The sequence below is a fragment of the Sinohyriopsis cumingii genome, chromosome 8 (genome assembly GCF_028554795.1).
Source record: "Sinohyriopsis cumingii isolate HCF-2022 chromosome 8, ASM2855479v2, whole genome shotgun sequence".
NCBI lineage: Eukaryota > Metazoa > Mollusca > Bivalvia > Unionida > Unionidae > Sinohyriopsis > Sinohyriopsis cumingii.
Genome location: NC_142968.1, coordinates 32,282,684 through 32,306,472, shown reverse-complemented (window position 1 = coordinate 32,306,472; position 23,789 = coordinate 32,282,684). Strand labels below are relative to the sequence as shown.

General features: G+C 36.0%; 1 protein-coding gene across 4 annotated transcripts in view; it reads right to left on the bottom strand.

The window, feature by feature from the left end:
• LOC149793243 (uncharacterized) overlaps positions 1 to 16,607 on the bottom strand; it is a 72,309-nt gene extending 55,702 nt beyond the window's left edge. The window contains exons 1-2 of one of the 4 annotated variants that reach the window (XM_089967203.1): positions 16,419 to 16,607; positions 3,721 to 3,865 (exon numbers count right to left, since the gene is read on the bottom strand). In XM_089967203.1, the coding sequence (XP_089823329.1) occupies positions 3,721 to 3,828 (108 nt within the window). In that variant the 5' untranslated portion in view covers positions 3,829 to 3,865; positions 16,419 to 16,607. Of the gene's footprint in view, positions 1 to 3,720; positions 3,866 to 14,093; positions 14,217 to 16,371; positions 16,394 to 16,418 lie in introns of those variants that run through there. The other 3 variants (XM_089967204.1, XM_089967205.1, XM_089967202.1) reach the window with 3 other exon arrangements.
• Positions 16,608 to 23,789: the final 7,182 nt, after the last annotated feature.

Genomic DNA, 23,789 nt, shown 5'->3' with positions numbered 1-23,789 from the left:
GGAATGACATGAAATTTCACATATACTAGGCCATCACCCAAACATGTCCACAACAAGGCACCCAGTTTCTTATGGAATGACATGAAATTTCACATATGCTAGGCCATCACCCAAACATGTCCACAACAAGGCACCCATTTTCTTATGTAAAGGACATGAAATTTCACGTATGCTAAGCCATCACCAAAACATGTCCACAACAAGGCACACAGTTTCTTATGGAATGACATGAAATTTCACATATGCTAGGCCATCACCCAAACATGTCCACAACAAGGCACCCAGTTTCTTATGGAATGACATGAAATTTCACATGTGCTAGGCCATCACCCAAACATGTTCATACTGATAAATCGCTTTGCAGCCATATTTTCTTTTGAGTGGTAGCCTATTTTATCTATCCTAATGCAGTGTATGATGCAATCTTGTTAACAAAACAAGTCTAGTAGTACAACTAAACAGGTTTCTTCCTTGCTCTGGATTATCATCAGTAATTTCCCAAAATCAGCATAGATATCTTCAGAGTTGTGAAATTTTCAGCAATAACACCATGGTGTGATATTGCCAAAAATTTCGAACTCTGAAGATATTTATGCTCTCAGTATGGGAAATTGCTAATGATCAAGTCCAACAGTTTTTGATGGATTGCCTTGTAACTTGGTTAATATTATGGACATCACCTGAAGATGTGCGTATCAAAAAATCATACTGCTCCCACAACTGTGTTGGAGCTATAGCCAGTGATCTTGATTCATAATGCTACATGACACAATCACAGTGCATCTTGTAACTGGTCTTGCTGATTTTTATGGATGAGTGTGAAACTTGGGTCATAATCTAAAGATGCACATGATGACAAATCTTTTGCTCCCATGATTTCTGAAAGAGTTATTGTGCTTTCTGACCTAAAGCTGGACATAATGTCTGATAAAATGTTGTGAATACAAGTAGCCTTGCACTATTTAGGAGACTGCTACAAAACCCATCACATATTATGGTTATGATAAGAAGACATGCATTGTAACACAAACATTGTACTAATCCTATTGTCAGGCGATTTATATGCTTTCTTTGTACTATAGATTTGCTCCATCATGGGGTAGGAGTGGGATTTGAGATTTATTTGCTTGAGCAAATTGCTCACCATTCCTCCAGTTTTTCTTGCAAATGATTCAGTTTCAATGGTTTTTTTTTCTATCTGTCTATTTATCTATCTGTCTCATGCAATTATGAGAACAAAGCATATCATTCATTTTATAGCAAAACATTTCCCACTTATTTGCTATTTATATTTCAACAGTAAATAACATACAAGTGTTAACTAATTTTAAATTTAATAATAGTATGCTCATTATTGATAATCAAAATAAACTACCCTGCATTTTGCACACTAAAAAAACCCAACTAATTTGATAAGATTTGGTGATGCCACACAAAAGTGGCCACTAATGATAAACAAAAGTTATCAATGGGACTAAAGCTATAATGGCCATAAAGAATTTTCATGAATTCAACTGCTTATGATTGAAATTCTGTGAAATATATTTTAGGAATATTGGATGTAGATTGACACCATTTTCATTTAGGCCTAATTAGATATTATTAAAAGCCTTTAATATGATGATCCATTTTGATGGAGCAGTGATAACAAGATTTTAAAGTTTATATCACCAAGTTGGCCATAATGGAGGTCAGACAGGCACCATACTAATTTATAACCAGCTAGATATCACAAGGAGTCTTCTGGTAAAAACTTGGTCGATAAGACTTTTGATAGAAAAGTAGAAATAAGATTTTAAAGATGACTGCCATGACGGCTATATTGGACATTAAATCAAAACTATTTTCATTTGGGACCAGCTAGACATTATAAGTAGTCTTTAAGTGAAAACCCAATGGGGATATGACCATCTAATCAGATGTAGCAAAAACATGATTTCAGTGATGGATACTGTGTCAGCAATATTACATATCCAAGCAGCAATGTTTTCATTATTTGTGAACAAGACATTATAAGAAATCTTCTTGAGAAAACTTCAGATCAATTTGACTTTCTGTTCAGAAAGAGTTTCAATAACAAGATGTTCAAGATGACTGGAATGGTATGAGCACCCATATTAGATGAGACTGGCAACAATTACATTTAGAACCAACAACGCACCATAAGAAGTCTTTTAGAGAAAATCACATGTGAATTTGACATTCAGGTGAGGTAGAAATAAGATTTTCAAGATGGCTACCAAACTGGATGTCAGATCAGTGCTATTATCATTTAGGACTAATGAAACATTACAAGATGTCTTTTAGTGAAAAGTCCATGTCAATATGAATCGTCATTCATAAGAAGTAGTGATAACAATTATCAAAATGGCTTCCAAAGTTGCAATCAGCACCATTTTTATTCAGGACCAACTAGACATCATGAGATCATGAGAAGTGTTCTGGTGAAAACTAGATACCATGAAAAGTCCCTCTGGTTAGAAGCACATGTCGATATGACTTCCCTTTCTGGAAAAGTAGTGCTAACAAGATTCTAAAGATGGCCACTGTTTTGCTCTGCACCATTTTTATTTATAATCAACAATGGCATGAATGTGCATGTAAAGTTTCATGACAATCCTCAAAGCAGTTTAAGAATAGTTCTAACAAAGTTGTGATAACACCATTAAAACCAAAATATCAGCGAGGACCCAGAACAGACCAATCAGACAATGACATGAATGTGCGTGTAAAGTTTCATGACAATCCTCAAAGCAGTTTAAGAGTAGTTCTAACAAAGTTGTGATAACACCATTAAAACCAAAATATTAGCGAGGACCCAGAACAGACCAATCAGACAATGACATGAATGTGCATGTGAAGTTTCAAGACAATCCTCAAAGTAGTTTAGGTGGAATAGTTCTAACAAACTAACGGGCAAATAGATGACAGATCATCCTACAAGTGTTTTCTTCTGGTCTATGACCATTTAAACCAAATATTAGTGAGACCCTTGATATAATATAGCTGCTGTGGAAAACAAATTTCAGGAATGAATAGCTAAAAATGTGAATTCTACATGATTCTAAAATATTTCTCATGGCCCAGAGGGGCCCGTTTGACCAGTGAGGATTCCAAAAGCTATGTCTAGATTTGTTGACACTAATCCAGGGATGCAAAAATCTGTTATCATGGGAAAACTCAGGACAAGATAAAACTTCAGTAACTTAAATAGAATTATGCATAAATGGAAAAATCTGAACTGTTGGTACTGTAATAATTTCCTTAAAATCTCAATTCTGAGCAAGTAGCAAGTTTCCCATATTTGGTGCTCTGGGCTGCAAGAGCTTCAAAGTCCCATTAAAAGTCAATGCAGCAATTAGGGGATTGCCTCTTCCAATAGTTCTCACGAACTGTACAACTGAGTAAAGACTTACTCATAATGCCATGTCTTAATTTTGCCATAGCTTTTATGTACGCAGAAACAACTGCATAGACATAGTTTGAAAAACTCCTAAGAATTAAACTCTGCCCAAATTGATCTTTTTAACAACATTTCTCTAAATTAGTACACACAATACACACACATACACACACACACACACACACACACATATATATATATATATATATATATATATATATATATGAAGATTATTTATATTCCTCAAAGGACTGGGCTGTTTAGAACATCATAACGAAGAAATGTCATATCCAAATTCATCATTCCAATATATATACCCAGTCCGTTGTAAATGGGGCTCCATTGGACATAAGTGTGCGGACTTCATCTGTGTCTCCTCTCTTGGCTGCATCCAGCAACCGTTTTCCAAGGTCCACCAAAGACATCTTACTGTCTGTATCTTACTTCATTCATTAGGAATACCTGGAAAAGAAAGTGGTAGCAATGTAATGAAAGCGACTTATTACAACATCATGCAAAAATGCCACACTTTTAGCAATTTTCTCCTGAAAATTGTTTTCTTATTTGGTCTAGTTTACTCCCAAAATTTATAAGCATATGCCCCATTCTGAATAAACATAGAAAATCCCTGCTTTTCTCTTCTTGTCTTGTTAGATAACTTGCTTCAATAGTATTTGTCTTAATACAGAAGCTTCGGGTGGCCAAGTGATCTATGGTGCTTACCGTTACAGATCTCTCACATCTCACCTCTGCCCTCATGAGTTCTAGTCTCAGCTCTGCTAACATGGGTAGGTGAGATGGCTTGCCAGTAGTATCACATGAATCAGTTGTTCGTTCCATGTTTTTTCCAGGTTATTCATTTATCAAATATACTGGTCATTATATATAGCCTATGTGCTGAAAACAGTGCTGAAACCACAAAACCAAACATTAAACATTAGTCAAATCTGTAAACAAGACCACCTGGGGGACATCAACTGTAAACAAGACTGCCCGGGGGATGTCAAATCTGTAAACAAGACCACCTGGGGGACCACCCAAAAATAGCTTTTACAAGCAGTCAGTTTTTATCTTTAGGAAAAATGTACAAATGTGACTAACAGAATTAGGCATTCACACACTAGTTGTCCTTATAAACAGGTGGTCACTATAACTTTACTGTAAAACGTTTTCCCCATTTCAGGTAGATTTTTGTCCTTTTATTCCAGTTAATTAACTTTTAAAATTTTTTAAATAAAAATATTTATTCCTAAATCAGCAAGGTGAGAATCTACTGCATCTAAAGGCAAAGTGAATTCTGAAAACATTTAATCTTTTTATTTGAACTTCTGAAGAACCTCTATTTCCCTTCTATCAAAGAATGATATCCTTGCCACCATTCACAACCAACCACAGCAAAAAAAGAAAACAAAAGCCCCTCTTTCATCCAGATGGACATTATAAATTCTGTTTTTTCTGATTTTTAATTATTTTCTCACATCTTTAAACATGGCATTACTTGTACACAGGTCTTCTTTAAAGTCATACTTCAGTAAACATGGTGAGACATAACGGTAAGTCTAATTTAGTTTGCATTGTGTTACTTCTGTACAATGTTGAGACATATAGGCAGGTCTTATTTCATTTTATAATCCCACTTTTTAAAATATGGTGAGACATACATTACTTATACATTTTATTTAACTGTCCTGTCTCACTTCTGTAATTATGCAGAGACATACACCTAGCTCTAATTTAATGTAAACATGCTGAGAACGGTGAAATATACATGTAGATCAAATTTAATTTTCAAACTGCCTCATTTCTGTAAACATTGTAAATGTAACTTGTGTAAATATAATGAGACATACAAGTATGTTCATTTAATTGCATGGTCTCACTTCTGTAAAGATGGTGAGACATGCCTGTAGGTCTTATTTAACTGCATTGTCTGGCTTCTGTAAACATGGCGAGTCAAAAATGTGGGTCTTATTTAACCATATAGTCTCACTTTTGTGAACAGGGTGAGACATATCTATATTATCTTACTTCTGTAAGTATGGTGAGACATAGATGTACATCAAACTTAATTGTATTGGCTTATTTCTGGACAGCCACTTCTGTAATTACTATATGCTGAGAATGTATAGGTCTAACCTAACTGCATTTTCTCACCTCTGAAAGCAAGCTCAGGAATACCTATGGGTATCATTTAATTATACTGTCTGACCTCTGTAAGTATGGTAAGACAAACATCTGTATCACTTTCAATGGAAATAAATGCAGCACATGTGGCATCTAATTCTGTGCATCATCTTGAAATCAGAGATGAGATATGTATCATGATAATTAGTAAATGAATGACACCGAGTTCAAGTCCCAATGAGATCCAAAACTGAAGACAATGACGTGTCTGTTATGGTCTGCGAAGTGCTAATCTGTCAACAGTCTCTTGTTTAATCACAGAAATTTTACTCCAGGTTTAAATTCAGTATAAGTTTCAATGAATGTCTTCATCCAAGAATTTTGTCAGAGCACTTTTGTATTTCCAGAGAAAATAATCACTTGCATTCAATATTTTGAAGAAAATAAAATTCAGCCCAAACTGGACATAACATAATACAACTTAAAGTGCTAGATGTTAAAGCACAACTGGTAAAATCTTCACAATCACAAGATAATATAGTTCTCTGCTTGACCTCAGGTCACATTAGCATTTTCTAATAACAACCACTACCTAATGGAAAATAACCTTCTAGAATGGTCTAATTAGCCTTGTTTACTTACAACACAATAACCAATAAAATTCATGTGGGAATCTCCAAAACTCTGACCCTGATCAACATATTTACCACTTCTTATTTCCCTGAATAATAATTTGGTTAATAAACTGAGACACATAGAGTTATAATAAAGCTATTACTAGTTGTTTACATAAATGAAATTATTTTTAAAGAAATAAAAAGTCAATCAGATCAAGCAGAAATCAACTCAATTTTGGACAAGGTCAAGTCCAGCAAAAAATGTTACATTACAATAACATGTAATGAAATTTTTAAAAAATTAAAACTAACAGACAAACAATTTAAATTAAAAATACATAACACTGCAGAGTAAACATTCCTTAAAAGAATGTAATACTTTATTGGTACCCAATAAATAATGCACATATATCAACTTGAGTTGTGAAAATGTTAATTTGGAGCTCCTTTAAACTGATGGAAATAAATTTTTGCACTCCAACGGGAATGCTATTTCCAAATCCCTAAATTTTTCAATTTTTCTCACTCTGGATATGAAAATCTCTGATCAAATTACTGAAATGATGCAATTATAATACAAATCTGAATTATCTTGTCCACTTATTCAAAATCACCAAGTCCATAATTATTTTCAAACAAAGGTCTCACACACTACAGTCCAAAATAAAATCTGTTCTGAATTTCAATATTGGACCATCTTCCTTATAACAAATGAGTGTTGAAAACATGTTATTCTTGAACAACATGACTGCCAACACATGTGGCAATTATACTGGTGTATATGGATTTAGACTTTTGGAAAACATCTCATGTTTATATAACCATCAATTCAAGAGAGTTTGTGACAAATTTTTTTTCAATATCTTCATTGTGGCAAGTGGCAACCATATATAAAGTCAGATTGGCAATGCACCTTTTTAAATTCAGGACCAACTAGATATTGTAATTAGTCTTCTGCTGAAAACCCTTGTCAACATGACTTTCCGTTTAGAAGGACTATCAATGACAAGATTTTCAAGATGACCACCGTTTCATTTAGTGTCAACTAGACAGCATATAAACTCTTCGGTCAAAATGCTGAAGGAGCAGTGATATGACTTTCAAGATGGACACAATGGCCGCCAGCCATATCTGACATCAGATCGTGATAAGACTTTCAAGATGGACACAATGGCAGCCAGCCATATCTGACATCAGATCGTGATAAAACTTTCAAGATGGACACAATGGCAGCCAGCCATATCTGACATCAGATCAGCAGTCAAGGCCAGTTAGATAACATAAGCAATCTTCCAGTGAAAACCTCATACTGATACATCTTTATTCAAGGCCAGTTAGATAACACAAGCAGTCTTCCAGTGAAAACCTCATACCGATATATCTTTATTCAAGGCCAGTTAGATAACACAAGCAGTCTTCCAGTGAAAACCTCATACTGATACATCTTTATTCAAGGCCAGTTAGATAACACAAGCAGTCTTCCAGTGAAAACCTCATACTGATACATCTTTATTCAAGGCCAGTTAGATAACACAAGCAGTCTTCCAGTGAAAACCTCATACTGATACATCTTTATTCAAGGCCAGTTAGATAACACAAGCAGTCTTCCAGTGAAAACCTCATACTGATACATCTTTATTCAAGGCCAGTTAGATAACACAAGCAGTCTTCCAGTGAAAACCTCATACTGATACATCTTTATTCAAGGCCAGTTAGATAACAAAAGCAGTCTTCCAGTGAAAACCTCATACTGATACATCTTTCCCTTGAAGAGTAGTAACTAAACAATACAAAGATTTTCAAGATTGGTAGCTGTCATGTCAGATTAACACTATTTTCAATGAGGACCAACTAGAACCTGCAAGTTTTTCAATGTCAACCCCATGTTGATATGACCATCCTTTCAGTTGGGGTGGTAATGTCAAGATTTTGAATATGGCCATTGTGATGCCATATTGGCTGTCCATGTGGAACCATTTTCATTCAAGACCAGCTAGACATGATGGCAAGTCTTCTGGTGAAACCCCATGCCTATGTAACTTTCAATTCAGAAGGAAAACCAAAAAACAAGATTTTCAATATGGCTCTTGTGGTGGCCATACTGGACATCAGATCTGCACCATTTTTTGTTACAAACATCTAGACATTATAAAACGTCTCTCAGCACCACCACCCAACATGATTAATACACTTGCCAGAAGGTCACTATTTTGTGCCATCTGTGAACCGTTTTCATTAAGGATACTATGAAAAAAGTTTTCTTAGTTAAGCCCAAAATGAAGTATTTTCCACAACAACTCAGAATACTTGATAATAGTTTTTACTGTTTACTTTAACTTATGCTCAAATTTTAACAGAACAACCACTTCACCCATCCAAACACTTTAGAAGATGAGGTGTAATCTGGAATACAGACTGCCTCATTACTCAGATGATTTGATAAATGATAATTATGTTATCAAGATTCAATTAAAAACAAACGTTAACTTCCATATCCAGCTTAGCTGAATCTGTCCTGGTATTTAAATTTCCTTATTTATCAATTGTACATGATATCCAAAAGTTACAAAAAGTTTTTGATGATTACAGTATTAAATCAAAATTGAGCCTACTGCAAAACTACCCCATTAACCAAATGCAAAAGTATGCAAATTCAGTCACCTAGAATTTACAGACTTTTTCTGGATTTTCTCTTACAATGTTCGTGAAAAGTTAAGATATACTTATGGAAGTCATTTAACATTAATGCCTAAACCGAAATATTACTCTTCATATAAATGCATCGCATGTAGAAAACTATTTGAAAATCGTTTTACCTGGCACTATGAATGTTTAATATAGCACAAAAACCTTTTGACCCCTCCACCACCACCTCACCAACCCTCTAAACAATACTAAGTGATCTGAGATCACAAACATTTATGCTAGGCAATTTTCCAATACATCAATGTCAATTTACTTTAGACATAACAATGGTGACTTAATGCAGTAACGGAACATTGTGAGTAGCTTTTTGCCAGAGATCACATGCTCACTTTTAAAAGACTTTTGTATACTAGGCTTGAAATTTATTCTAATCCACAGTAAACAACTTTGCCAACAGATCACAAAAACCCCAGCCATCACTAATTGAATGCAGGTAGCTATCAGTATAGTTAACAAGTAGTCTTATATCAGTTGCATCAAAAAAAACACAATTCAACATTCCCTTCAATGGTTAACTGATCTGTTTATGGTGCTAACCAAGTACCTACCAACATCCTTAATGAGATACAATAAATGCTCATGGTGCAAATGGACAAATGTTAAACCCCTCCTCCTCCTATAAAGAAAATTAGCATTTTTACTGTTGAAACAGTCTTCATGCACATCAATATTAAAATAGTCTATTCAATCCTGACTGTTGAATAATCTTTACCTTAAATGTCATAAAAAATGCATTCAGACTAGAATTATTCATCACTATGGAGTTTTACAGTGGCAGCCTGGGACAAAACTGGGTCAAGGAAAAAGCATTGCACACACATCAAAACAAATATCAGGGTACTATGAATTTGTTTCCAACATATTCTGCTTTCACTGTGACATCATAGTATGCAATATTCGATCTGGTTTGGACTGGATCAAATATTTAGGTTCATCTGGTCCAAAAATGTCCAGTTACCAGAATTTAACATTAGAATTTACCACATGTACTTCTAGGGGCATTTAAATTGTTATGTATTTTTTATTTGCTTTGTGTGTTTGCTTTTGTCCATGATTATATGTTATATAATAATAATAATGAGGACTTTGTATAGCACCTAATCTTAAGAAGCTCAAAGCGCTTTACAACATTAGACAATGCCTATAAGATAAAAAAACATATAATGATATGATTACAAAAACAAACACCATGAAATTAGAAAACATTAAAAAAACATGCTGAGAATATTTAAGGTAGGAAACATTATTAGGTCTTTAAGTTTGTTCTTGCAGTCGAAATAAGTGAGTTTTGAGAGCGCTCTTGAATGTGATCACTGTGTCTTTGTGTCTAAGTTCAGTGGGCAATTCATTCCACATTGCTGGGTCCTGGTATGCAAAAGAATGCTGTCTATTTAATTTGTATTGTGTGATTGGCCTTTATCCATAATTGAGGGTAGGTGCTGGGCCAACATATCTAATGTGATTTGGGGTAAACATGTTTATTTAGGTCCGAGTTCTAGATACAGCCTTAATTCTGACCTCAGAATTTTCTAGAAATGATTTCTATTTACAATTTGATAGAAACTTCCATTACGAAGAAAGAGTAGTAGGGACCTATATCAGATTGTTTAATGTTCTGGAAATGAACTTGTGACACTTGTCCTTATTCTCAAATCATGTTTTTATATTAAGGCAGATTATATTAGAATTATTCACACCTATCTTAACGTCCAAAGTTGGATCAGTCTTATTGTTGTATTCAGTTTTAATCTGAGAAGATTTGTTTAAAAGATTCACTGGAATTACAAAGTGCTCATTATTTTCAGACAAATTCATTATTTTTTAATTACTGTGAATCCATTCAAGTACACTTTGGATTATATAATTGTGATACATCAAGACTATTAGCACATAAACACTATTCCAGGCTACCGGCACATAAGCACATTCAAAGTTGGAATTCATTCAAAACTGGATTCATTTGGAATACTCTGTGATTATTAGGACTATTTGGGATTTAATTCACAACAAGGTGTGTGTGTGTGTGTGTGTGTGTGTGTGTGATTAGGATTTTTAACATAGCTTTAAAAAAATATTTAGTCATATTGCTACGATGTCTGCAGTGTGGCAGTTTATAGTGATGTCTAGCATTAAAGCATCATGCCACAGACACGTAGCATGATGTCTCACCCAGTCACATTATCCTGATACCAGGCTGACCAGTCCTAACACTAACCTCTTAATGCTGAGCACCATACGAGGCAACTGTTAGTACCATTTTTGTAAGTCTTTGGCATGATGCGGCCAGGGTTCAAAACCATGACCTCCCACTTCCGAAGTGGACGCTCTAACCACTAGGCCACCAGAGTGGTGCTCACAACAAGGTAAGCTCTTCTTCAAATTTTCACTTTGTAATCAAGGGAAATAAATTATTTCTCAAGTTTTACAAAACTTTTTGGTTTTCACTCTTTTCCGTTACTTAGTGTAAAACCATACAATGCTAAGAAAATCTGATAGCCAGACACCTTGGGTCATTTTAATTTTAGACAGGGCCCATTCTGTATTCTAAGTGAGATGCCTGCAACGCTTGTCAAAAATATGTTATCTGCTGAAGAAACTTTTAATCATGCCGATGAAATGTGTAAATGTATTTTCAAGATGTTGACAAACCTGCCATAAAACATGCAATCTAAATCAGATCAGCACTGTCCTATGTGAAACTGAGATCTGATTTTAATCAAACTGAAGCATCACATATCATGCTAAAAATATGATTTTGTACTCCCAAACCCCATGATGCGGTTGTGTTTAAGAGTAAACAATTCTCAGTAATCTTCAAAAATACAACAACAAAAACAAAACACACCACTTTCATTATAGGCACATTAGAATGTATAAACGGCAGTCATGATTGGAGAAGGCAGTTTAAATAGTGGCAACTGAAGTAAAAAAGAGAACAGGTATAAACCAGCAATTTCATATATTACTTTATTGGTTGACAATAGCTAGTGAGATGTGTTTGAAGCCTGCAATGGGTGAGCCCACTGTGCTAATTTGCATTGGTAGGATCAGAAAGTAGAACAACCCACTAGGGGTCATCCATTTAGTACATATGCAAAAAACTGGCAAAGGTTTACCCCTTCTCCCTCCCTGTACACATGCATACTTTTTTACATCCCCCACTTGCATATGTAGGCTTGATGCAACCCCCAACCCCCCAGTCTATAGAATGGCCTATATTTAATCCACGCAGAAACGATCAAGGATTAATAATATTAAGGTGTTCAATAAAACAGATAGTCCATTGATGTTGAATGTCTGGCTGCATCAAAGAAATAAGCTGTGTAACTTTAAAATGTTTGTCCAGTGTCCACTAAAATTCAAACGCCTACTGAACCTAGTTGAGCAGGTCATGTATTAGACAAATTATTGAGGTTTCACCCACCCCCATTTCCTATGCATGTGTACATTATTAGTAGACACCCCCATATACAAGTGTATGCATTTGGGTTAACCCCCCTCACCCATCCATGCATATATACTAAATGGATGGTCCCCTGTAGGTAAATGAAAGAGATGCTAGATGCATGCAGAGCACAAATTACTTATCATTACCTTAAATGAGAATGTTTATGTCATATGTATTATACCTTTGACAAGTTTGTGAACAGTGGCAACATTTCTTTGAAGTTGAATTTCACTGCATATATAGAACGCAGAGCATGATCATTTCAGTTGTCAGAATAGTGTTCAAGTGTAATTCATTTTTAAAGCTGATTTAGGAAGCATTTAGCTATCAGCAAAGCCCCACAAAACTAAATTCCAGAACTCTTGGTTGATGGAGATTTACACTGTGAAGCACACCCAAAAAAAAAAGGGGGGGGGGGAGGTAATAATTCTTTGCATATACTGCAAACAACACATCGACATGTCAACTTGGTTCTGTCCAGGATTCACTCATGACACTTGCAATACCTTCAAACCCCTTTGAACCCTATTGAATTTATATTTGAATTGTAGCTATTGTGACATTGTGTGGCAGTATTACAAATGGGGAAATTCTGGGCCTGTGAAAATCATTGACTGAGCCTGTGGAATTTTAGTCAGGGCTTGTTAGTTTATTTAAGTTACCAGCCTGGGGGCAGGGGACCTGAGTGGTCTAAAGCACTCTCTGTTATGGATCACTGACATCTCACCTCTGTCTGCGTGTGTTCGAGTCTCGGATTCAGCCAATGTGGGTCTGTGTGAAAGTCTGCAAGTAGCTTCTCGTGGGTCGGTGGTTCTTTCCGATGTTTTCCCGGGTTCTACCTCCACCATTAATACTAGCCACCATGTATAGTCTATCGTGTGCTGTAAGATGGTGTTAAACCCTACAACAACAACCGGGCCGTGGGACTGTCTAAAACAAAATTCTTTGAACACTGACAAAGAGTTGTAAAAAAATAATGACCTTAGAGGGGAATATGGATGTATGAGAAATCAAATAAACTGAATAATTGCATGTAAACATGTCATCCTTAAACATGAATAAAGCTAGACCTGATATCAATGAGGATAACTGAAAAAAGAATATCATAAAACAAATGCAATGTCACATGGTCAGCCTGCACCCCATTTTAATGACTGACGATTCCATGTTCGCCAGTGTTGTCCATTATCAGCATGCTCCTAACGGTAAAGAGAAACTTCTTCCTAATATAATTACGTCAAAATAAAATTGACAGACAAAATACCAAACTCCAGTTATTACTACAGAATTTATTCAAGTCTTCCAAGACATCAAAAGGAAATCACAATCACTCCTGGACACCGTCTACAAAAATTATACATGCCATTAATACTTAGTGTTACTGGTTTCGCTGGACGTGAGGCACGTAAAAGTGCCCTGTCCAGAACCGAAACAGAATAAATTAAACCAAAATCCCAAGTTTCTGAAACCGAGACCATGAAGGTGACACGAGACAGACACCACTTGGTAATTAATTTATGCCTAACTAAAGAAGATCCGCTTAGATTTTCAATTAAAACATTTAGATAATTAGTTCTTGATAAGAATGAGAGATCCATATATTATGCGTTGGTATTTTCTTTATTCTGAAACGAAATATTGTAAGCTTTCAATGTTTGTAAGTTTCCGCCATTTGTTTACAACTTGAAACGGAAGTGGAAATCCCTTATGAGCGGAAAGGGCGTCGCAAGATAACAACTTCCGTTTCAAATACACGTGCAACATGTGAGCTAGCATACAGAACTTTAAAAGTTACCTGTTTTCCTTGCCGTTCAGGGTCTACGCCTGTCAGATTAAGTAAAAGCTCTATACCGATTCATAACTGTGGCGTGTACATTGACCTAAATGATTCTATAGCCAATTATTAGGCTTCAAGCGGTAACCGGAAGTGTATTATGGAGCAACATTTACGTCTGTTCCTAACTTTTTGAGAGCATCTTAATTGGTTTAGACGCAGCTATGTTTGTTTTCTTTTAAATATGGTACATGCTCCAAAAACTACGACATGAAGTTGACGATTCAGTAATTTTTGGTGGAAATTATGCTTAAAAATATTGGAACTATTTTTCGCTCTGTTATACGTTTCTAGACTGGTTTTATCAGTGTCGAAGTTAAGTTTGTGTCCGAATCAATCCCGTGCTACCTTTACGAAAACTTCTATAAAACACAAAAAGAAAAATATCCACAATTGTCTTATTCAAATATGTTGTGAAACAAACTTTATGTATGTGAACAAATATTATAATGTTCATAATCTTAGATATTTTGTTTAAATTTGATCACTTTCCTTAAAATGTTAATTGTAGGATGAATCGTGAACAAAATTAAACTTTTTCTTCAAAAGTTTATGGCAAATACCACATGATTGGTATTGACATAGGTATATATAACACAATTACATCTTGTGGTACAATTCAATGCCCAGTTAGGATTTAAAGTGTCTATAATTGGAAGCCTTACTAGAGTCAGCCAGATCATCCGACATCTAGTGTAGCATATTATTCTTACACAAATATCTACATCTTCTACACCTCTTGAGCTATACTTACATAACAAATGTCATGAAGATATGAAGAAACCATCCTAACTGGAATGAAGCCTTCTGTATTTGTCATGCATTCCCATTTTAGGGTATGTTTTGATGGAATTTCAAGTGTCCATAGTTGAATCATTACTAGGTTAAGCCAGATCATGTGATATCTAGTGTAGAATATTATCCTTGATATATTGTTTAAATAATTGTTAATGTTTAAATTAATCTATTGCCTGCATTTTAAGCAATACAAATGTAGACATATATAAATAAAGCATGTTTAACTTTACGTACCTAATTAATTATGCCATCACCATCCTGTCTTTTAGGATAGGATATAAATGTGTAGGTTATCACGTCCTGCTCATTAAAATTAATGTAATCCAATATTGTGTGCATCTTCCTACATAAGAAGACTGGTTATCCTGGTGTCAAGATATTGTGACCAGATGGGACATCATGCTACATGTCTGCGGCATGATGTCTCAGTGCTTGACATCACTATAAACTGCCACACTGCAGATTGTAACAATATAACTGAAAATTTTTTAAAGCTACATAAAAAATACACACACACACACACACATATACTACATAAGAAAGAAAAAGTTAATATTCACCACATTCACTTTAAACCATAATAGAGGATACATTTATTGCAATTTCAGTATCATTCTGTATATGTGATTTTGAATTATTTCATTTCCAGGTGCATACTTCTAATCCCATATTTCTGTCATTACCATAACGTAAAACAGTTTGAAGAAATATACCAAGGAAAATTATCCTAATTTACGTTGTGTTTTATTGATTGAAATAATATAATTAGTTCCTACTGTTGCCAGACATTGTTTTTCGCCAGGGTCCATTTCAGATTGTGGTGATGGTGTAGGGTTTGAAACAAACCCTGTATATTTATATAAAAGATATAGAGGGTCCACCATATTGTAATACTATATTTTGCTCTGTGACAGAAACCCTCCATTTCAAAATATTTTGTTTGGGTTTTGTAAACTTTGTTGTGCATGCCAAAATTATTATTTGTGTTGCAACCCCTGTTCAATTACATTAATATATTTCAAGATAAATTTGGATTAAGTCTGGAATCAGAAAGTTTTTCCTTGTGTTTATTTCATAGATGTATTTTGTAAAGTTTGCATACATTTTTACACCTATGTGCACATTCTGAATTGCTCTGTATATTTTCTGTTGAGCCAATTTTCCTAAATTTGGAAGTGCTGCTTGCTGTATCATATATTTAGTCACGCATAATGAAGAATCTTGTCTGAAAAGTGACTACAAAGTGACATTTTTGACTTTCGTTACAAATGAACTTAAGGAATATGCCCTCACCTCCATTCCCACTCCGATCGTTTACTGAAGAGTCAGCGGAGCTAAATGTATACTCGTTCTCTAAAGGGAAATTTACTCATTCATTTGTACAAGGCACATGAGACTCCTTAATGTAAGGAAATATAGCATTAGATACCGTATGATCTACCTGAGGTATGCCTTCATTGGCGACACGTGTGTACCGTATATACTAACGTGCAATTAGGATCCAACCCAAGACTCGAACACGTGCGGACTACGGTGAAGTGTCAGTGACCTGTAAAGGCGAGCGCTTTAGACCACTCGGCTACTCGGGGCCCCGCCGTGGCATAATGCGCAAGCAGTCTCAACTTCGCTAGCCAAGGTTTCGATATCCCTATCTACACCTTGGCAGATCGAATAGCTATATCGGTGCTTTGTCCTAGTAACAACTACTGGATTTCGTGTGTTGCCTCCCTTAGTATGTGATGCCAACTAACCAGTTTCGTGGTGCATTGAAATTCGCCGAAAACGGTTGTGGCATTGGACCTAAAAAGGGTACTTTGTAAGTTTAACATCGAAGGTATGACTATATACCAGAGAGAAGATATTACGGGTCTATTTAAATGAAAGGTATTTGTTTGAACACAAACCAGCACTGGGAAAGTGTTTATTTATCAGTCCATTCAAGCTGTATGCTTCCATTATCTCGATCACGTAGGAACGGGGTTCAAATTTGAATAACTTAATTTTGATTGGATGCGATGGCTTGCCACTGCATCCAATGAAATATGCACAAACGAAGCACACATATATTCCATATGCCAAGGTTTAGATAGGAACCTTGACTAGCGAAGATGGAGCAGTCTATGCAGCTTCTTTGGACTAATAAGTGGAACAAACTACATTTAACCTGATCTGCCGGTGCATTATGCGACGACAGGTCATGGTCTATGATGTATGCAGTTGGATTGGACTTGTTGGCTAGTATATACGGTAGTTTCGTTCGTCATCATTATGAGTATTCCAGAAACCTTACACAATTCCGTTAAAACGATTCTAACCTAATTTAGAATTTCTTTGCGATGTGCAACTTTCTGAATCATAAATTGCATAGTACAGTATTCAGAAATTAAATTTAATTTGCCTGATAGTATAATATGCTGTAATGACACACGACGACTATTCAAACCACCTGCGCCCCCGTTTACGCGGTAAAAATTTAACCTGTTTTGCTGTTGGCTTGCGGACTTAGTATCAATACTGGTATATCATGTGAATTCTCATACGTGAAACAGAATATAATGTTAGAGGAAGGCCCACTTTTATTTCCATTTATATTCAGCAGTCAAAATCGTCGTGAAAAAAAATTGCTTAGTTTCGTTTTCAAGTTGGTGCATAATTCCATTCTGCCAACTGCCCCGCAGTATCGGCCCAGTAATTATGTTAGTTTTTTTTTTCTTCGTTTCTTTTCATTTTCTCTAACAGAACTGGCCATGTTTCACAAAAGATACACATCTGTTTTTCACATCTGTTTTGTAATCAAACGATACACATCGTTTTATTATATATGAATGCATTTCAGTTTCATGTTTGTGTTTTATAAAGACATTCTTTGTTCTGCCATGCTATTCGTGTTATTTTATTACTGTTCTTGTGAAAATTAGTTAGCCAAATTTTTTATGTTCTAAAATGTTTTATCTTTTCCAGTTTAAAATGTTTTAATTTTCCAAGTGAAAATGTCATCTCGAGAATTGAAAATCAAAATGACTAGCAGACATTACGTTGAGTGCTTTCGAACACATTTATTTAGTCTCAATGTAATGCATTTTTGATACTTAAATCAGATCAATTTATTTGGTATCTTTTCCGCAGCCATTTGATATATGTTGATCAAACAGTTAGAAAAATACGTATCGGGATTTGAAGGAGGCTGTTAGATTATGTCCTATTATAGACCTCTCTCTCTCTCTCTCTCTCTCACACACACACACACACACACACACACACCCTGTCAAAACATGTATCATCAAGATAGATATTTCCCGATGAAGCTCGATCCCGACCAAGAAATGAATATTAGGACAACTGTTTGTAACTGTTACTTGTTTACTTTTATTTTTGAAGAAATGACAAATAAACAATACCTGAGAAGATTTTAAAATCCTTGTGACAATAATTCCAGTAAGCTATATATCAGCTTGAAATGTATTCATGGAATACGTCGGTGGTTCCGTAAAAGTTACTTATTATGGATAGAATGGTTTTGTACTTAAATAGACACATCTAGAAACCACGTGACTCAGCAGCCAGCAACTCAGTGATACTGACCTAGCTAAAAGCACTTATATGTGGAATATAATCCACAGTGTCGAAATGGGGCAAGTACCCAACAAGACGCCCCTACACGCGTATTTGCATAACTATGCGCCAGCATTGCATAGCTATGCGCCCATTGACGAAACAGGTAGACTCCAAGGCATCGTTATAGAACCAACAGAAAATTTGCTGTAACATTATATGCAACTTGAACATTTGTGGGTGTGGAAAACAAAAAACTTTCAAATGGCATTAATACATCAGTTATGTTGATGGCAATTTGAATGTTAAAGAAAATGCTCGATGTTGCGAAGCTTATGTCTCGAAAGTTCCAGCTAATGCTAAAATCGAAATGGCATAAACGAACAGTGCCAGATCAGTCGCATCCATTTAGCAGATGTTTAAATATATAGGCTGTACCGAAAATTGTATCGTGACGAGTGCCAGATCCGTGTAAGGATACATTCCCATTTATCTTGCTTTAGGGAAGAGGCACCAATTTAACCCTGGGACATAAACTGGATTGTGATATTACGATCTTAAACTGAGTAATAGAAAAGAGCGAAAACCAGCATGTTTTTTAAAATTCAACAAATAGTTTATATCCCTATGATACAAAGTGAAAATTGGAAAAGAACTTACAGTATTGCGAATTGAATCCCAAATAGTCCAAAAATTATATCACCAGTCCTAGTGAATAAGGTTATAATTAAATTCCAGTAGCGTTTGAAGTAAGATCCACCGCTGATGGTGTTGACGTGCCTGTAGTCTTGAGTGTACTAATGTACCAGGGACCGGAAGTGTGATGATGTGCTAACATTCTTCTAATTAATCACAAAAGGATAATCTAAGAAGTCCTTGTCTAAATTTACTAAAATTACTAAAGAACGCTTTTTATTTCCATTGAATATTACTTTAAATAGATAATTCACCCAAATTAAATGCTGAACACAACAATAGAAATGATTCTGCCTCAAGATGTTACGGCAAGAGTTAATAGTTTTTAGATAAGCAAGATTATAAAAACCCTCAACTTGATCTAGGTCACAATTCGCATTTTCTGGAAATACCATGACTTAATGGAACGTTCCATTTCAAGAACAGTCCAAGTTGTTTACAAGATAAAATCTGTTACTAAAATTATTATATAAAATGTCGTAAACATCTGGTAATCTGGTATTTTGATGGGGGAACTCACTAATCTAGACGCAGACCCAAATTAACACGTTTACTTCTATTGATAATTATCCTAATATTTAACCCACACTCATATGGAAAATATTAGCTATGTATTATCTGTTTGCAAAATTAAAAGTTAATATTCAGATACACAATTAACCTGATTTTGGACAAGGTCAAGTACTTAATACAATTAAATATAATAATGAACAAAGCCTAACAAATGCAAACAAATTTACATAACAATGTATAAGCAAAATGCTTGCAATCGATTATTGTTTCTCTTTGAAACGATAGACCAAATATAATACAAACAAATTCATGTTACAAGCTGGTGCCTAAATTCTTTGATTGCAATTCAAAACCCATGTTGTTATCACAATTTCGACTTTCTTTCGGTTCCAGGGGTGGACGAGTGGTCTAAAGCGTTTGCCTAAAAGAACACTACCAGCACGGGCTCTACCAATGTGGTACGTGAAAAGCTTACATCTATCTTCCAGTGTGTCAGTGGTTCTTATCGGGTTCTCCCTCCAGTTATACTGGCCGCCATGCCTAGCCTATATTGTGCTGCGCAATGGCGTTGAGCCAAAACAACCACCACTACTTTGACTTGCGCTGTAAGTTAAACAATTAAATGCACAAAACCAGCAGTTGGAATTTGCAGTGTCACATTTGGACTGACAGGTCGCATGAGCCGGCGATATTTAGATAGCTACTGTAACTCTATGGCAAGATAGCGGATTGTTGTTTGGGGGTTTTACGTCATTTTTCAGCACGGTCGGCTGTACAAGGCGGCCAGTATAACTGGTGGTGGAAGAACCCGGGAAAACCGCGATAAGAACCATCGACCCACGAGAATCTGCTGATAGTATTCTCACATATCCGTATTAGTCGAACCAAGGCTCGAACCCACGCGGACAGAGGTGAGACGGCAGTGATCGGTAAAGACGAGCGCTATAGATCACTCGGCCACCCAGGGTCACAATATTGCGGACAAATACAAATTTTTAATTTTAGCATTTTAACGAGATCGCAACTGCCAGGGATAACAGTTTTGACTTTGGCTTTAAAGAGAAGTTACAAATTACTAACACCAAATCAGTGGTTGGATAGTGTTCGATTTTGGAAGGTTCAGTTACGCAGTGATAGCACAACGGACAGGTTTCCTCAGTCAGCGGTTGGACAGCTGCTTTTTAATTTGGGTGGCATGATGAAGGATAAAACACAAAACTTGCGATTTTTGAATCTTTCCGAGACGGCATAAACGGAACAACAGCTATACAAAACATTTGACGGGCAACGACAGGGCCGGCCTTAGACCGATTGAACCGATTTGGCCCAACTGGGCCCAGCGCTCACAGGGGCCCCGTGCCTTAGTATAAAGTTTAGAAATATATATAGAAAGAGAAATCAGTTTTAAAGCGATGGAAGAAAATTTAAGTACAGTATCTTATAAAACTTGTTTAAACGTTTATTTTTAAATGCCGTGCTCACAGGTCCCCGCGCGTAAATCCAGGGGCCCCGCCAAAATGATCCAAATTTTGCCCCACGTTTGCTTAGGCCGTTCCTGGCCAGAGCTACTTTGCTTTTTCGCTAGCCAAGGTTCCGATGTTATAATCCTATCTATACATTGGCGGATCGAACATATATATTGGTGTTTTGTCCTAGCGACAGCTATTGGATTTCATGAGTTGCATCTCTTTGTATGTAACGCCTACTAACCAGTAACGTGGCGCATTGTACATCGGTCGAAAATGGTGGGGGCAATTGGCCTAAAAAGGATACTTTGGAAGTTTAACATCGAAAGTATGGCTGAGTACCAAAGGGAAGCTATTACATGTGTTTTTGCGTGAAACGTATTTGTGCACAGACGGACAGGCACTGGAAAATTGCTTATTTATCAGTCCGTTCAGGTTGTGTGCTCTCCTTGTCTCGATCATGTAGGAACAGTGTTCAGTTTGAACAACGTAATTTTGATTGAATACGGTGGCTTGCCGCCGCATCCAATGAAATTCACAGACCCGAAGCACAAATATATCTGCTCGATACGCCAAAGTGTAAATAGGGTTGTCATAATCGAACCTTGGCTAGCGAAGATGTAGTACTTTGTATCTTTGTATCTTAGTTGACTGACAACGCTATGTCATATGCTGCCCTTGGACTGTCGGTCGAGTGAAATGTTACTTTTACCGTCACGTCCAGTGTTGTCACGTCTAAACCAAATATGAAATTTGCAAGTTGTTTTTCATCATCTGCTGACGTAAACGTTTGTCCTCGACTTAATAATAGTTTGTAACATACATCCTAACTCGCCACCTCATTATGGCTATTTTGCATGCCTCAGTTTAATGACAGAATGAGCGACATAATGTGCTTTTCTTGTGCATCTGTCCTTTTGTTTCGATATAGACCAACAAGTATATTCCCACTTTTTCTGACATTACTGGTAGCGGAGACCAGGCCGTATTTCATACTAAAGTTTTCACCCTCTAATCAGTTCTGACTGTCGGACGCTTGCAAGAAAGGAATAAATTTATTTCAATTGACCTTTGTATGTGGATCGTAGCAATTGAAAAATAAAGGTTTGTAAATGATGGATACACAGTGTAACGTCACATTCTTAGTAAGAGGGGTGGTTAATTGGGTTTGGCTGGCGTTATCCAGAGGATGACCTCCCGCGATATTATAGCCCGGCGGGAGTGAAAGAAGAATGGAATTTCAACAGAGAACTGAACGAGAATACTGGAAGAAATAAACAATACGAGCTCCATTTTGACAAGAAAACAACAAATTTAGGCAGAACAAATTAATAACGCCAATTCCAATTCAAGTTAGATTATCTAAGTAGAATTTATCTGGTGTGTCCAATATAGATTTATTACATCATCATAATGAGAGGTGAAAAGAGCGCAATGTCCATGATCGATTGCATCACCTTCATTCACTTTGACCGTATATCAACGTCTCCTAGTTCATCCGTCCTAAGCTCCATTTTCTGCCCCTTCATGGACTTCCTGGTCCTTTATTCTGACATCGTCCTTCTTTCTCTCTTTTCCCCGTACTCCTGTCCTCGGACTGTCTCGTCTTCCTCTCAGAATGCTGTTCGTTAAATGGCATATTTACCCCATAATTATGTATGCCTACTATTTAGAGGTACATACAATTCACTTAATGTTATTCAGATCATGTTGTTATCCACACACTGCGTAAATTCTGACTTAGTACGGTAGGACATTGACCTCGCTTTCCAGCGGCAGGTCTTAAATTACCACGTGAACGTCTACCAAATATTGCCGTATTATTTTACATATGCTACTACATGTTCGATTACTATTGCATGAAATTCAAAAGAAATATAACTCATGGCATTCCTTAATTACAAGATTATCCAAGCATTACAAAATCAGATATAATTAGGTAATTATCGTGAACTCACGATGATCTGTACCGTCCTAACAACAAAAGGAAGTTATTTCACATAACCATATGAAATCCTGCACATATGAACATTTGGATCGCATGCAGTCAATTCCACCAATGAATCAATAACTGTATAATTAAAAAGGTAAATTCCATAACAATTCTATCATCAACACTTTCCATGAAATTGAATAAAATAAATTGTATAACATCTCTAGCATCAACACTTTCCATGAAATTGAATAAAATAAATTACATAGTATCTCTAGCATCAGCACATTCCCACGAACTGAATAAACGATACATAAAATGGAAACCTAGTCATAGCATACACATTATCATAAAAACAAACAATCATATACTAGAATATTACGTGAAACTAAAATTGCGTAACTTGTCGCTGTTTCTTTCAGACTAAAGAAATTCGACTAGGGTCGTCACTTGAAAGTCAGATTGCTTTAAAGTGTATACCCTAATTTATTCTCCCCAATCGTGGGCGGTGGTCCCTAATCTTTCCCAAAGAAATAATTCCTTTCATCAGATTTAGACAGCTCAGAATCTGTGTACGACAGTAGTGAATGGGGATACATTAGCCTCAATGGGAATTAGCATTACAGAACCCCTTGGGAACGTTTAGCCTCAATGGAAATTTAACATGGGGAAAAGTCGTGGGACAATATAGCCTCAAGG